At 40.5% G+C, this 16,630-nt stretch overlaps 1 protein-coding gene across 3 annotated transcripts; it reads right to left on the bottom strand.

The window, feature by feature from the left end:
* Window positions 1-1,287: 1,287 nt before the first annotated feature.
* On the bottom strand, window positions 1,288-14,264 carry dnpep (aspartyl aminopeptidase). Of its 3 annotated transcripts, none has more exons than XM_033977814.2 (15): window positions 14,185-14,264; window positions 13,694-13,781; window positions 10,718-10,806; window positions 10,531-10,644; window positions 9,449-9,574; window positions 8,847-8,971; window positions 8,676-8,760; window positions 4,784-4,891; window positions 4,319-4,396; window positions 4,158-4,238; window positions 3,343-3,503; window positions 2,825-2,864; window positions 2,656-2,757; window positions 2,389-2,556; window positions 1,288-1,847 (listed from the first exon to the last, which is right to left on the bottom strand). In XM_033977814.2, the coding sequence occupies exons 1-15, from the start codon at window positions 14,188-14,190 to the stop codon at window positions 1,797-1,799; spliced, it is 1,422 nt and encodes a 473-aa protein (XP_033833705.1). In that variant the 5' UTR covers window positions 14,191-14,264; the 3' UTR covers window positions 1,288-1,796. The 3 variants fall into 3 exon arrangements, with proteins under 3 accessions (XP_033833705.1, XP_033833720.1, XP_033833713.1); XM_033977829.2 differs by lacking the exon at window positions 14,185-14,264 and adding an exon at window positions 14,004-14,069 and having other exon boundaries at window positions 1,650-1,847; XM_033977822.2 differs by lacking the exon at window positions 14,185-14,264 and adding an exon at window positions 14,044-14,065 and having other exon boundaries at window positions 1,651-1,847.
* Between the last annotated feature and the right edge of the window lie 2,366 nt (window positions 14,265-16,630).

The raw sequence follows: 16,630 nt of genomic DNA, 5'->3' as shown, positions 1-16,630 counted from the left end.
AGCTGCTCCTGTAGGGCGAGCCCAGAGGGACAAAACTCACACACACACGCGTCTCCACGGAAACACAGGGTACCCAAGCCCAGTTCAGTTAAATATTATCCATTAGCTTCGTTTAGCATCTGTAACTTCAGTTTGAGCTACATAATTAACAGCAGCAACTTACAGCAGGGTCGTCTCTTCACAGATCTGACCTGTAACCTGGTGTTGTTGTGGCCCCCTGTCCATCTCCATTAAAGATTAGTTGAATGCCATAGTATGAATGGAGACAACTGGAGGTAGGTCCAAATCAAAGAAGTGTCATTATTTAGACTTTAAAATAAGGTTGCAGGTTCCTGTAGACCCAAGGTTTGAAATGAGGTTTCGGTGCACCATTTTGTCTGCGTTCCAGAATACACTTTTTCAATACTTTATGAAGATGTGAGTCTTGAATCTCTCCCTTTTTAGAAGGGAGTGATTGACAGGAGGATTAGCCAATCGGGGACACACATTGTGTCAAAAAAGTAAAAAAAAATAAATAAAAAAATCATGGGGGCTGAAAAACATGGCAGATTTCTGCAGAATCAGTGAGCAAAGAACTAAAATCTGTTAATCTGAGGAGAGAGAAAAGACATTTGGTTTGTAAATGATGGGTGACCAATGAACTCCTTCGTTTCACATGCATCACTTAAATAAATCTGATTGGACAATCACATTTGGTTCTGGGTCAAGGCGCGGAGGAAATATGGGCCAGACTTTATAAAAATAGATGTCAGTCAGGATTTGCCAGGCAATCTATAAATAACTTCCCCCTGTATGAGGCTGTCTATTTCACTTGAATGTGGTAATAATAATAATAATGTAAAAATAATAATGAGCCATTGTGAGACCCTTGTGTATGTTTGCACTGCCAGCCACTGTGTGGCACTGTGCTTCCTAGTTGGTCTTGCAGGGTGTGCCCAGGTGTGCCAGTTAAAGGCTAATTAACAGATAAGCAATGCTACAGAGCAGAGGCATACAGTTTTTGACGTGGTTGTGTAAGTGTAGAAAATGACAATAAAAGGATTCTTCACTGAACACACAAGTATCGGGCTCGTTGTAACACCTTTGGGCTCTGTTAGTCTAGTAGCTGGTGGCACAGGACTGCTGGCTGCTACAAATAATAATTGTACTGCTCAAACAAAGCAACATGATCAAAATTGACACAATGTATGTAATTATGCGTAAATTAAAAAGTAGAACTGTGATGCCAACATGACAACTGTATTTGCTATAGCTTAACTTGATGTTTTAATAGTTTTAGTTTATTTTGCTGCCTCCACATAATTCCACTTTATGAAATCTTGATTTACTTCACAGATAAGTATTGTTTGATAGTTTGAAATTCTTTTTTTCCCCGAGGCTTGCCTTTACACCAAGTATGGTGTACCTGGTACATCGTCACCTACAATCAGGTCTATAAAAGGACTATTCTACATCTGACCCCTAATTAAGCAAAAATATAATATACATACATATACATAATACTGTTTTGCACACTGCAGTTTGAGAAAAATGTACACATAACATTTGCATCTTTAAACCCATTTCAAACCTTTTATCCCCATAAACGTAAATGAGCCCATAGGTTCTAAAAAAGCTTTATATCCCAGTAAAAACCAGACAGGCACAAAACTCTCACAGTTTATTGTCACCAACTCGATCGCCTTAAGTGCCTTTAAAAGTTCACTGTTCTTTAGTGTGACGGTGCCTTTCAGAGGACACACAGGAGAGCTTTGACAAATACAACTTGCTTCATATTTTCTTGGTTTATCTCAGGTTTAATCCACGACCAGAGAACTTCGGACTGACGGGAAATGCTCAAAAAAGCCCTGGAAAAAAGGAAGAATCTTTGCAATTATTCTGAAATGACGTTGACACAGACTGAATGTCACTCTAGTACAGACATACTACATAGCAGCTCTTGAAGTCAAGATAAGTCTGCTGTGTACTGTCTGCATTTAATTATTAAGTGTTTTATTATGTCAGATTCTCAGGAAGTGTGCGTTAGCATGCTAGTTGTTGTCAGAGATCAGACTGGAGTTTCACTGTCACTTTAATTAAATAAAAGTTGCAAAAGTGCTTATTATTAGTGTTATTAGTGAGTTTATAACTCATAGCAGTGAATAATATGGATATTACGAATACATAAAGGTGAGAAATAACTTTGGACCACTGCAAACTGTTTAAAATTAACTAGTTCTGTTTTACATGTTTTAAGACTGTAAAAATAAGGTACAGTGCCTTATTATTAAAGGAAATGCCAAACCAATGTCAATACTGGGACTAAACCTAAGACTAATTGGGGCCTAAATGGGGCCTAAACCAGGACTAAATTGCGCTCTAAAGGGGTGCGATTGTGCTGCAGGTCACCTTGAACAGGGTGGTGCTCTGCAGGACACTGGAGGTGCAGCACATTTCTCTGATGGAGTGCATGGAGAGCTGAGGAGCCCCAATATCCACCACAGGAACTCCCAGACGAGCAGCCAGGATCGGACCGATGGTGGTACCACATGGGCTGTCATTACGCACCATCACATCCTAAAGCAGAGGAGAGGGTCAGATGTAGCAGAGGACACCGAGGAGAGGGTCAGGGGAGCAGAGGATGCAGAGGAGGAGCAGATGGAGCAGAGGATTGACCTGCAGAGGGACTTGGGCTCGACTGGCCACCTCTCTCACGATGGCGGCAGTCACGGCTGTGGTGGCATAGCGCTGGTTACTGTTAAACTTTATCACAGGGCCCTGAACAAAAATATTTAATCAACAGGATTTTACTAAAAGTGGGACAATAAATCATTCCCAAATTCACCTTGTGGAAAGCAGGTCTATGGTTTTCTTCATGCTTCTCTCTGAAACGTACAAAACCTTTAGTAAAACAAACATGAATGACATGGATATGTTGTACAGAGGTCATGAGGATGACATCAGTCTGTGGAACTTTATAAGTGAGCAGTAAATGTGCACGAGTGTTACACGAGTGTTACACTTATGGCATTTTCTCCTGTAAAAGTTCAAAAGACTAAATCTAAAATAAGCAGAGCTGCTATAGTTTAAGTACAAACAGAAAAGTCAACAGCTATGATCAATATTTACTTTGTACCCGAGTACAAAATCAGAAAAGAAGAAAATCAAGCCAACAGCAGAAAAACAGTGAAGAGAGAGACCACAAAGACACGACACTACACACTAGACGAAAAATAAAAGACAACACCTTTATTTAGTGAAATGATGGTTTGAGGTGATACCACAGGTACTATCCCATCAAGTACTTATTTGAAAACATGAATACTTTTTCTTACATACAGACTCTATGACAGTTTTACATACGTGTAGTTGGGGTGGCAGGCATGGGCCATGTCCGCAGAGATCATGAAGGACAGCGGAGCAGCCTGCTGAAACGCTGTGAGATTTGAGGGACATGAAGACACTCGGGACAGGATCAGCTCCGTCAGGTTGGACTGAGCGCCTTGTGCACTCTCAGAGCCAACCTGCAGGTGGCAAAGGAGAGTTAACGGGTTACTTTAAAGAGGGGGTATTACACTTCTATGGGCTATTAATTGCTAACATGTGACATGTTTAGATCAGATGTTTGCAGAATACAACATTTTAAGACGTGTAAGAAGTTTCAGTTTAGTTTTTGATGCTCTGAGTCCCTCCTTACTTAGCTCTATGCATTAAGTCACTCCCCCTTCAGAGCAACATCACAACACAATGAGCTTGCATTCCACTAATAAAACTACTGCACATCACATCAGGCGTGGTGACAAAGGCTTGTGGACGAAGCATTGACAGTAACTTACAGGGAAGGAGGGTTTGTATAGGACCCGGGAGAGATCACTAGCTGAGTCAAACATGCATGGATGACATGTAAAACCTCTTCAAGCATGTTTTTGATGAGGGAACAACGTTAAAACGTGGTAATCTCCACATGGGACATCTCCAAAAAGTTGCTTAGGCCCTCTTTAACAATCAAAAGCTACATATTAAAAAAGGAACTGTACCCGATTATTGTCCATGTAAAATGTAAAATGTGCCCCAGTGCAGATATACAGTAAAAGCACTAATTTTACACAATGAGACCAGTGTGTACTATCTAATATTGAAGCAGTCGTCATATCACATAATTTCATCTCAGCACTCACCTCTTCATTGTCGTAAAGAGTGATCATTCTCACATTTGGGTCTTTGGACAGAGACTCTCCAGAGCATGACTCCAACAAACCCTGAAAGACAGCACATTCACAGTCTTATTTTGGAACCAAACGTTAATTACCAGTGGCATACATGTAGTACAGTAGCTGACCTGTAGAGCGCAGTAGCAGCTGTGCAGGTTGTCCAGACGAGGAGAGTAAATGAACTCCTCATAAACTCCACCCAGAGCCTGAAAAGTCAACAAAACAGGTTACATTTTAATTTCACATTTAAACTATAATCTATGAACCCTGGTAAACTACCACTAAACCAGGTTTGAACTTTCACTTGACATTGTCATGATCCTCAAATTTCACACTAAGGTTTAAACTGTAAAGGACTGAGCGGAAAATGCTGCCAAAATTCTTTAAAATGATTATATTTTTAAGTAAAAAGCAGGCATGATAAAGTATTAAAATACTCTTTCCACCAATGCTAAACCCGATCTAAAACAAAACTAAAATAGGGCTAAAAACAGATCTAAACCAGGTCTAAGTGCGTTCTAAACCTGTAACAGAACCCGGGTCTGAGCCGGGTCTGAACCCTGTCTAAGACTAGTTTAAAGCTCATGACTCACTGCAGGTTGAGTGTCTGCGAGGCACAACTCAAAGTCCACTAGATGGTTTGGTTCCATAGACAGCTCGGAGCAGAGGAGCTTCAGGAGAGCAGGAGGGTGCTTCTCTGCCTGGAAACAAATATTTTAAAAGTATATGATTAACACACAAGATGCATATAGAGTGGTAAAGCCCCTGTGCTAATTTTTTCCCATGTTTTTTAAACCGTGAAGTCCACTGTGTCTGAATTCAATTTCAGAAAAGCAGGACACGCACTGTTAGCTTTACAGTGACGGCAAAACTCTGTACTGGCCTCTGAGAGCTGTGAAAAGCGCTTATGCACTCATCATGGTGAACAATTAGGATGCTCAGAATGTATAAGGTACATGAGGAGTAACTTTGGCAAAAAAAAAAAAAATCACACTTTAATATTTGGTTGTTCCGCCTTAAGCTTTGATTACAGCACACATTTGCTGTGGCATTATTTCGATTTCGCTTCTGCAATGTCACAAGATTTACTTCCATCCAGTGTTGCATTAATTTTTCACCAAGATCTTGCATTGATGATGGTAGAGTCTGACCGCTTCACAAAGCCTTCTCCAGCACATCCCAAACATTCTCAATGGGGTTAAGGTCTGGACTCTGTGGTGGACAATCCATGTGTGAAAATGATGTCTCATGCTCCCTGAACCATGCTTTCGCAATTTGAGCCAGATGAATCCTGGCATTGTCATCTTGGAATATGGCCGTACCATCAGGGAAGAAAAAAAACCACTGATGGAATAACCCGGTCATTCAGTATATTTAGGTAGTCAAGCTGACCTCATTCTTTGAGCACAGGCTGTTGCTGAACCTAGATCTGACCAACTGCAGGAGGCTCGCACCTATTTGCTTAGTTAAATCCAGGTGCCGACTTTTTTGGGCCGGGCAGTGTATCTCAGAGACTATGTGACGATAAAGAACTGGATAATGAATTAGAAGTTTATAATTTATTTAATCAAAATATGAAAAACAAAAAGGGAGGTGGAGTTGCTTTATTCGTAAAGGGGTATTAAATGTAAGAACTTTTCTGTTGATGAGTTGTTTGAATGCATTACTGTTGAAATTAATTTAACAGGAGTTATATTCTAAACAAAGTAGTAAGGGTCTTTTGTTATGAGGGGATTTTAACATTGATATGTCGGTGATCGAGGAGTTACGCCTTTAACTTATATCTGCAACAGTTCTTTTGTAACTGGAACATTTGCTGAGAAAATGAAACTGGCTAAAGTCCTCACAATCTATAAAGATGGTGATAAGCAACAAGTCACTAACTATAGGCCCATTTAATTATTAGATCAATCATCAGCAGTTGATAAAAAAAATACACTTGGTATATTTATCGATGTAGGTAAAGCATTTGATTCTATTGACCATAATTTACTTTTACAGAACTGTGAGTGTTTTGGATCATGCGGAATTCCCCAAGGGTCTGTTCTGGGGCCAAAGTTATTCATTCTTTATTTAAATGACATTTGTAAAGTATCTAAATTTTGGAGCTGGTTATTTTTGCTTTTGGTTTATATTGCTCAGGATTTGATGTTGATCAGTTAATTCCACGAGTTGAAACAGATTTGATACAATTTTAAAAAATGGTTTGATTTAAATAAGTTATCCTTGACCGAGAAGACAAAATTCATGATTTTTGGATCCAGTAAGGCAAATTCTAATCTAAAATTGTTTTGGAAATAGAACGAGACAAGGTTCCTGGGAGCGAACATAGATCATCAGATATGAAACCCACATATACAGGGCATCAGGACTAAACCTACATATATAGGGCATCAGGACTAAACCCACATTTACAGGGCATCATAAGTAAAATATCAAAATCTGTATTCAATAAGAAATACTGCGTGTGGGAAAGCTGGCCCGAAGTGGTCGAAGTAGGAGGCAGGCTCAGAAAAGTCCCAATTGACAAGATTTATTTGCAGCATCGGGGTACTCCGTGGACAAAAAAAACCCCAAACATACATATTTACCAAGAAATTAACTGTGCTCAACATAACAAAGCAGCAGAACTTAAACAACTAAGGGGAAAAGCCACATGTACCCTGGCTACACTGATGTCTTTCAATGGCTAATTACTAATTAGCCCTGATTAAATACCCTCCTGCACAGGAAGCACCTCCCCCTGGCATACACCATATCCTTCACAGGTGCTGTGGGTATAACATTAGCTGTATCATATTAAAACCATCTCTCAGAACCCAAGTCCCTTAACTAAATAGTGTTTAACAAAATAACTAAACACTTACAACATTGAAACAAAATACATAAGACATTCACACAAAGAAAATAAACAAACTTAAACCAGTTCTCCCCTCCACATACTCTGGCCCATGACCACACCCAAGCCTATAAAAATGGCCGACATAGGGCACGCCCTCTCTTTGTTTGGACCATGTGGAGATGTAGGTAAGTGGATTGCAGTATTAAACTGAATTGACACATTTAACTAAATAAAATATGTTTAAACTAACAAGTGTGTGGTGATTTAACTAAATGAAAAACTAAACTAAACAAACCTGGGATAGTTCTATTTAGTTTTGTATTGGAAAATTATTGAATATATATATATATATTCATCCCTTGTGCTTCCATATTTATCTTATTGCTCGGAAATTTGGGGAAATGCCTGTAAAACAAATGTAGCTCCTATAATTAAACTACAGAAAAAGGCAATAAGAATAATTAATAAAGCAGGATTCTGTGATCCTAATAATGTAATATATTTGATTTTATAAATAGTATAAAATCAAATATATTACAATTTAGGGACATAGTAAAGTTAAACATTTTGACAGTTCTGTTTTGTGAATAAGGATATTCCCACAGGCATCAGTCTTTCTGTAAATGCAGAAATAGTCGCTATAACGCAAGAGGTTTGCATTGGTTCGAATGTAGTAAAACAAGAACGAACTGAACTTGAACGAACTGTTTGACAAAGATGTGTCTGTTTTAGGAATAATACTTTGGAATGTTCTCAATGATGAATTTAATTAAAACTGTTCAAATACATTTAAAAAAACAACAACATGAATTCATTCATACACATTGTTGTATACGAGTCAAAACATCTGTGTCCAAGATATTGATTAAACTAAATGGATTTTGTCATGTGACTGTGGAAGTGTCACGTGATGGTCAGTATGGGCTTACATAAGAATGCGGCTTCAGCCCAATTCTTCTTTGGTTGCAATCAAAACAAATTGAAAATGTGTTTTGTTTTGTTTTTTCAAAAATGTGAACAACCAAAATAAACTTAATTAATTCACTTTAATCTGATCTTTATTTTAACAAAATCTGACCAGAAAGATCTGGGTTAGTTGGAATTACAACAAGTGAACCAATTGCTGCTGTTAAAGTCTCTTATGGATAAAATTAGTCACAAGCTAGTTAGCATTAGCCAACAGTGTGAGTCACGATCACGTTTTTGTTGAAAATCAAACACCAAAACAGGAACGTTTGTATTGATCACAGGCTTTTGAAAATGTGCCCTTTAAATCCATTTTGTTTTTTTTGTGAGTTTAAGACTTTGCCAATATGTACATTGTGTCACCATAGCAACTGCTGAACATTCCACCATAGACATAACTGTAGAACCCTCCCCAGCATGATGATGATGCACAGTATCATCGTGCTTTTTAGAAGGTTTGACATATTTTGTACAGTACTGTAGTTTTTACTGTTTTGTACATTTATATTTTACCATGTTGTTGATGTATTTAGTATATTTATATTATAGTTTTACAGTGTTGTTGATGTATTTTGTATATTTATACTGTAGTTTTACTGTGTTGCTGATGTATTTAGTATATTTATATTGTAGTTTTACCATGTTGCTGATGTATTTTGTACATTTCATAGATTTACCGTGTTGTTGGCAGCACTAGCGTCTCCAGATGAAGCAGAGCCGGTCTCCAGCTCCTCCTGAACGGCTGTGGCAAGGATCGGGACTCTGCATAAAGAAGAATACAGTTCTATACACAGGTGAAGTCTGAGTCTAAGGAGATTAAACCTAAACCATGACAGGAGAAGATGTACAGGTGGTTCTCCTTGTTGGGCCCAAAGGAGTCGTTGATGTCCCTCTGCAGATGGATGGCCAGATGTGGGATTCTGAGGACCGGACGCGGCACATGGACGAGACGTTGGACCAGCTGGCTCCCGCTCTGGAGACAGAAACATGTGAAGTCAGTGTATCAGATTTAAGGTAACCCATTAAATCTACTTTGAATGCAATGTAGTGAGGATGGGTTGCCCTGCCATCCTGGAGTTGTTTACAATGTGCAGCCTGAACTCCTTAAAAATCATGCAGCTCTAGATACAAAAAAACAAAAACAAAATATTGCAAGACAGTTTCTTAAACCACAATATAAACCAGTGGGTGCATCGGATTAGCCTTGTCATGTTGTCTTGTCTTGTCTTTCAAACTAAAGATGATTTTGGAAGCAATACATTGTTTCCATTTGTTTCCATCAAGTCTAAATGATTAAACGAGGTCTACACCAGGACTAAAAAACAGGTCTACACCAGGACTAAAAAACAGGTCTACACCAGGACTAAAAAACAGGTCTACACTAGGACTAAACCAGGACTAAAAACCAGGTCCACTGCAGATGTACTCCAGGTCTACACCGGGTCCACACCTTGACTATGACACGCCCGGCCACAGTAAGGTCTCGGTCGAACCATGTATTCCAGATGCCTCCTCCATAACACTCCACCCCGACCTGCACACAGCCCTGTTTCGAGCGCTTTGATCGAGGCTTCACCTGAAACACAGAGCCCAAGGACAAACTTACAAAATGCACACCAAAAATCTCACTGGTATCTGTTTCTAGGGTTATCAGATTATTCAATTCATTTTATTTTTGTAACGCCCAAAATCACAACAACAGTTGTCTCAATGGGCGTTCATGTTTTGGTTGATGGGGGAAACCGGAGTACCCGGAGGAATCCCATCCAGACACGGGGAGAAACATGCAAGACTCCACACAGAAAGGCCTGGGCGACCCGGGGATCGAACCAAACCTTCTTGCTGTGAGGCATGAGTGTTGCCACTCAGCCACTGTGCTGCCTACACACAAAAACAAACAGAAAAATCAGACAAAACAAGAAAAATCGGCCAGGCGAGGAGGAGGGAGGGGGGCGGAGGAGGGCCAGGCGACTAATCGACTGATCGTTGTTTACATTTATTCAAATGTAAACAACGATTAGTGGCGTAGTCGAAAAAAAATTGGGTCAAATTTAGACAGGTCCTGCCGATTGGGGCGTGGCAAAAGCTCTCAAAACTATTCCTTAATCTCTATGTATCTGGCCCAAAATGAACTCACAAGATTACACTTGCAGGGGGAGCTCATGCAGAAATTACTATTTATTAGAGACAGAACAATATGTCGGTTAACCAATATACACAGCTCTCTTATGTTTATAGTAAAAAACATGACTCACAGCTCTCTTACAGATTTATGGTAAAAAAAATAAATAAATAAAAAAAATGCTTGGGAGTTTGTAGTAAATTTAAATTAAATCATTTGGGGAAAATAATCAAAATGCTAAAGATTTTAATTAATTGTACTGTGTCTTCCAAATACAACAGTTACTCTAAAATCCCACTTAGGCCGTAAACTCACACCAGTTATCAGATCTAATTATTGGGTTATCCGATTACCCCAGTGATCTGACTACTCTGGTTATCAGATTTCTCCTGTCCATGTGTTGTACCCACTCTGAGGCAGGGGCTGTCTGTGTGCGCTCCGATCATAGAGAATCCATTTCCAGGCAGAAACTTTCCTCCAACAGCGAACGCGATCAGGCTGGAGTAGTTGCGGGTCACAAAGTACTGCAATAGAGAAAGAACTGTTGTACTTTGGAGGTAATCATAGTTGTGGGATTTTTGCTGCCAATAACTGTACTTTGCTGGAGGGTCTGATGTCCCACTGCTCTGACTCTTTGAGCTCAATGAATCCAGCCGCCAACAGTCGCCGCTTACACTCCTCAACAACTGGGGAAAAATAAACACCAAGGTTTAAATATATTTTTTACTTTAGTATCAAAGTTCAGACTAAAACTATCTCACAAAAGTTGATTTAAGAGTCACAGAGCATCACACAGCACAGTCTATATCAGTGAAGATTAGGACAATCTGGGAAAAATATCGAACTGCAATTTTTCTGACAAATATTGTGATTAGATTAAGTGATTCATGTTTTAATAATAGAATTCTATTCAAAATTTTTAAACGCATCCAGAAAAATTCACAAAAAGACTGAAATCTGAGCTTACAAACTAATACAGGAATCGCATTTGAGAAAATGTTTGTACAGAGCTAAAACTACACGGAGGGCATCTGACACACAGGGACATTTCAGAACATGTTTGCACAGATCTAAACTGCAGGGTTAGTGAGGTGGAAAAGTGCAGTTTGAAAACCACTGATTTGTGCAACACTACAGTCAAACACTGAAAAGCTGACGACGCAGTGGCACTTTCGTACTTATTTTCTTAACTAGATAGATAGATACTTTATTAATCCCCAGACCAGGGAAATTCATTTGTCCAGCAGCAAAAACAGAGACATAACATAAATTGCACACAGGTATAAAATCACAAACAGTACAAAGATAGTAAAGTGCACCCGATTAACAAGAGCTGTTATACAGTCTTACAGCAGCAGGAATGACCGATCTCCTGAACCTCTCAGTTCTATAGTGCAGCGAGAGAAGCCTGGTACTGTGCCTGCTTCCCTGAGCTGCCACAGTCTCGTGCAGCGGGTGTCTGCTGTTGTTGAGGATGGTCTGCATCAGACTCCTCATCCTCCTCTCCACCAGCTCCCCAACAGAGTCCACCCTCCCACCCATCACCGACACACACTTTCTGATTAGCTTATGAAGCCTGTTACGGTCCCGCACAGTAATGCTGTATCCCTAGCACACCACTCCAAAAAACACAGCACTGGCTACAACAGAATGGTAAAAAATATGCAGAAACTCATTACAGACATCAAAAGATTTAAGCTTCCTAAGAAAGAAGAGTCTGCTTTGTCCTGTTTTATAAGCTGCAGCTGTGTGCGCTGACCAGATATATTTAGAACAAGACCATTTCTCTCACTCCAGACTGTGAAAGCAGCAATAAGGTCTCTATACTCCATTTCGTTTTCTCCTTTTACACATGCCACCACTGCTGTATCATCTGAATATTTCTGGATGTGACAGGATTCAGACTTATATGTGAAGTCAGCAGTGTAGAGAGTAAAGAGAAACGGCGACAGTACTGTCCCCTGCGGGGCCCCAATGTTTGTCACCACTGTCTCAGATATTGCCACCCACCCTGACGTACTGTGGACGTTCTGTGAGGTAGTTGTGAATCCAAGTGATTAACATGGGATCCACTCCAACCACCTCCAGCTTTCCTCTTAGAATTTGAGGTTTGATTGTATTGAAGGCACTGGTGAAGTCAAAAAATATGAGTCTAACATACCCCCCTGTCCCATCCAGGAACGAGAGAGTTTTGTGTAACATGTATAAGACCGCATCATCCACCCCCATTTTCTCTTGATAGGCAAACTGTAATGGGTCCACAGCTTGCTGCACCTGTGGTTTGAGAATCCGAAGTAAAAGCCTCTCAAAAGTCTTCATAATGACAGATGTCAGGGCCACTGGTCTGTACTCCTTTACCCCTGTCGGCCTCCCTACTTTAGGAACCGGAACAAGGCATGACGTTTTCCACCGGAGTGGGACTTGTCCAGTACGAACACTCTGGTTGAAAATAGTTTTAAGAGGCAGGGCCAGCTCGGACGCACACTCCTTGAGGAGCCTAGGTGCTACCCCATCAGGACCAGCAGACTTCCGGGGACGCAGCCTACGTAGCTCAGCACACACTTCATCAGCAGAGAGGCCACGAGCAGCAAAGGTGTAACAGCCACCATATGGAGCAGAGCCGGGCACAGCAGCATAGGTGGAAGTGGAGGAGGACAAAGTTCAAAGTGCAGAAGTTAGAGACGAGCGAAACATCAGGTTTATCTCAACTGAACTTATCTTAAGTTCAAAGTCAGAAGTGACTGTTCCTGCTGACACCAGCAATAAAACATGAGACGATGTAATAGACTTTCAGTTAATATCTTTAGGAAACTTGTAACACCAGAGCTGATCATAAAATACAGCTGCACCGGAGCATTTCGCTTTGTATTTAAAAATGTAACCCATTTTAAAATACTTGGGATGTAAACTTCTCCATTTATGCTGGAATTGTTCATTGACAATGAAATTTTGGAAAGACGTGACTTTGTTTATATTGACCCAGTTATGCAAAAGATATAAAATGTATTTAATATATGCATATATAATATACATAAATATTATATTTGGACCTTTGATTGATTAATTAATGAGAAAAGATAAATCGCCACAATAATTACAAGGTTGACAATACACAAAGTACTTTAAATGCAGTACTTTAAATGCAGTACTTTAACAGCCCCCAGCATTTGGATGTATGTATGACGTGCAATCTTTCAATTAAAAAAAACAAACTTATATTTACGTTTAAACATAGACTGTATATTTAAAACTAGTTGACATTTATAGTAGTAGTAGACAATGAAGTAGTAACAATTTGGGGCGGAAATGAAGCTCAACTCTTTTATGAATTATGAATAAATATAATAAAATGCTCCTTTCACATTAAGTCAAAGACTATACTAAACAGAACTAGATGAAACAGGCTATAACTTTGATAAACATAATGTAAATAGAAGTTAATGTAAAATTAGAGGAATAGTTTATATTTCTGCACATTACCATGATAATAGCTTATATTTATGTACATTACCATGAAAATAGCTTATATTTATGCACATTACCATGAGAATACTTTATATTTATGCACATTACCATGATAAGGCGACACTCCCCTGTTGACGAACTGGATGAATTCTTTGGCAGCGGACTGCACGGCCTCTTTGGAGCTCATGATTAAAGTCTGCAGGGAAAATAAGTGAATGCAATTTAATAAAAAAGAATAGACAAGTCCCTGCACGTAAGCTACCGGCGCTTGATTCCATTATCGGACAAACCCATGAAATCAGGAAAAAACAAATAAACTACAACATATAACAACTTCTGATTCAAAACAGTGACAGAAATAGAAGTGGTGAAGTGATCTGAACATTTCTTTGAATAAATAATTAGTTTAAAACCTGACTTTGAGCGTTAAAAGTTGGTTTGTCCGCAGATGGACTAACCGTCTCTGGGCTAACAGTTGACAGCGGACCTGAGCGTCACTACGCCACTTTCCGGGCACTTTCCTCGGGCTATTCTTCTGCTGAGAGCCGAAGTCGAGTTCTACATGCCGCGGGCTCAATGAGTGCCTTTATGGCTCTTACCTGCATGAATCCCCGGCTCAAACTCCAAAATCCAGCACCGAAGGCGGAAGTTTTCACGGCTTTTTTCTTTCTGTGTGAAACAGAGCGGGACACAGCGACATCTTCTGGACACATGAGGTATCAGCTCCTCTCTACACAATGACATCTGCTGGACACATGAGGTATCAGCATGAAGGAAAACAGTGTATAATATAATAATACTGCCTTGAACCGCCACCTTATCGTGGTAGGGAAGTTTGCGTATGTTGCGTATGTAATGATCCTAGGTGCTATGTTGCCCGGTGTATTATGCCTCTGGTAGGGTCTCCCATGGCAAACAGGTTCTAGGTGACAGGTCAGACTAAGAGCAGTTCACAACTATGAAGGTACAATTGTTTCAAAAAGTTTGTAATTGTAAAAAAAAAAAAAAAAAAAAAAAAAAAAGACTTTCGTTTTCCGCTTACAAATTTGTAATTTTACAAGCACAAATCTGAAAAGCGTAGTGGCTGAACACAGCATGGGGCGGGGCTAAAGGGCACCGGGGAGCTAACCCGAATTCACACAGTACGTCACCTTTATGTGATATTATGATGTGCATTATTCAACTTTGAATAAGTTGTATACCAAGGTAAATTGCGTAGATAAAGCCAGTGTGACTACAAAAGTGTTAAGTTTTTTTCAAAAAACGACATGTTAGCATTAGCTAGCGCCTTATGCTAGCGGATATCTCCCCGAATTTTTCCTGCTAAGGCTAGAATCATACGAGAAAAGGGGCGGGTGCGGGATTAGAATGAATCACACGTCTGTCATACAAGGGGCCGGGCGAATGGGATGTGTGAATGTCGTCAGACAAGAGGCGGGTTTAGTGTGAATCACATGACTGTTGCAGAGAAAGGGGGCGTGAATCATACGAGAAAACGGGCAGGGCATAGCGTAAATCACATGACTTCCAGAGAAAAGGGGCGGGTCTTAGCGTGAATTGCACCACTGTCACAGAGAAAAAGGGCGGGGCTTAGCATGAATGACATCAGAGAAAAGGGTTAGCATGAGTCACATGAGCTGCAGAGAAAAGGGACAGGGCTTTGCATGAATGATACGAGAAAAGGGGTGGGGCTTAGCATGAGTCACAACTGTTACAAAGAAAAAGGGTGGTGCGTAGTGTGAATAATACAAGAAAAGGAGCAGGGCATGGCATGAATCACACGACTTCCAGAGAAAAGGGGCGGAGATTACTGTGAATTGCACGGCTGTCACGGAGAAAAGGGGCGGGGCTTAGCGTGAAACACACCTCTGTGATACGAGGGGCGGGGCGAATGGCTTGCGTGAATGTCGTCAGACAAGGGGCAGGGCTAGCATGAATCACAATTGTTGCTGAGAAAGGGGCGGGGACGATAGTGAATCATATGAGAAAAGGGGCGGGGCTCAGCATGAATCACAAGACTGTTGTAGAGAAAGGGGCGGGGCCTAGTGTGGATCACATGACTGTTGCAGTGAAAGTGGATGGGGCTTAGCGTGAATTGCATGACTCACAGAAAAAATTGCATGACTCACAGAAAAAAGGACACGGCCTAGCATGAATCACATGACTTCTAGAGAAAAGGGGCGGAGCTTAACGTGAATGGCACGGCTGTCACAGAGAAAAGGGGCGGGGCAAATGGCTTGCGTGAATGTCGTTAGACAAGGGGCGGGGCTAGCATGAATCACATGACTGTCACAGATAAAAAAGGGCGGGGGCTTAGCGTCAATGACGTCAGAGAAACGCATGAGATGCACATGAGAAACACATGAGATGCAAAGAAATACCCAACAGACATACCACCTTTGGTCAGATGGTCCTGTCTGTCGGAGGTGGGAACCTGTGGAATAGCCTCCCTTTATCCCTGTGGGAGTGCCCAACATATAATTAATTTAAGGCTCAACTGAAAAACTGGCTCTGGGCAAACCAAACTTGCCCACACCAAGTGCCAGGCTGTTTATTATATATTGTGTATCCTTTATGGACCGTTTTAGTATTGTATGCTGCATGTGGGTCTGGATAATGAGCTGAGTGAATGTTAATGGAGTTTTCTGCAAAGTGACTAAGATTGTAAGATTGTATGGTTGGAAAATTGTATTTAAGGCCTGATCATTGTTTAATGTAAATTTTATTGTTGTTGTATTTTTGATCCCTGTGACCCTGACCCGTGGAACTACGGATGGAAATTAGCCGTATGGCTACAATCCGGCGTGTTTACATTCGTGCTTTTGTCATGTATGTTCATTAACATGCACTGTCCCAATCAAATAAAAAAATAAATAAAATAAAAGTGCGGGACAGAGAAAGGGAGCGGGGCCTAGTTTGAATCATACAAGAAAAGGGGCGGGACATAGCACGAGTCACACAAATGTTGCTGAGAAAAAGGGCAGTGCTTAGTGCGAATCATATGAGAAATGTGTGAACGTCGTCAGACAAGGGGCGGGGCTAAGG

This window comes from Periophthalmus magnuspinnatus, chromosome 2, assembly GCF_009829125.3.
Source record: "Periophthalmus magnuspinnatus isolate fPerMag1 chromosome 2, fPerMag1.2.pri, whole genome shotgun sequence".
In the NCBI taxonomy this organism is placed as follows: Eukaryota; Metazoa; Chordata; class Actinopteri; order Gobiiformes; family Gobiidae; genus Periophthalmus; species Periophthalmus magnuspinnatus.
The sequence above is the reverse complement of the archived record's forward strand: the minus strand, read 5'-3'. Positions and strand labels throughout refer to the sequence as shown.

Excerpts from the sequence above, each read along its gene's own strand:
- dnpep (XM_033977814.2), bottom strand. Across the intron at positions 10,807-13,693 it reads GGGAGTGTCGCCTTATCATG|TTGTTGAGGAGTGTAAGCGG; the intron begins GTAATGTGCATA and ends ATTTTTCCCCAG. Across the intron at positions 10,645-10,717 it reads ACATCAGACCCTCCAGCAAA|TACTTTGTGACCCGCAACTA; the intron begins GTACAGTTATTG and ends TCTCTATTGCAG.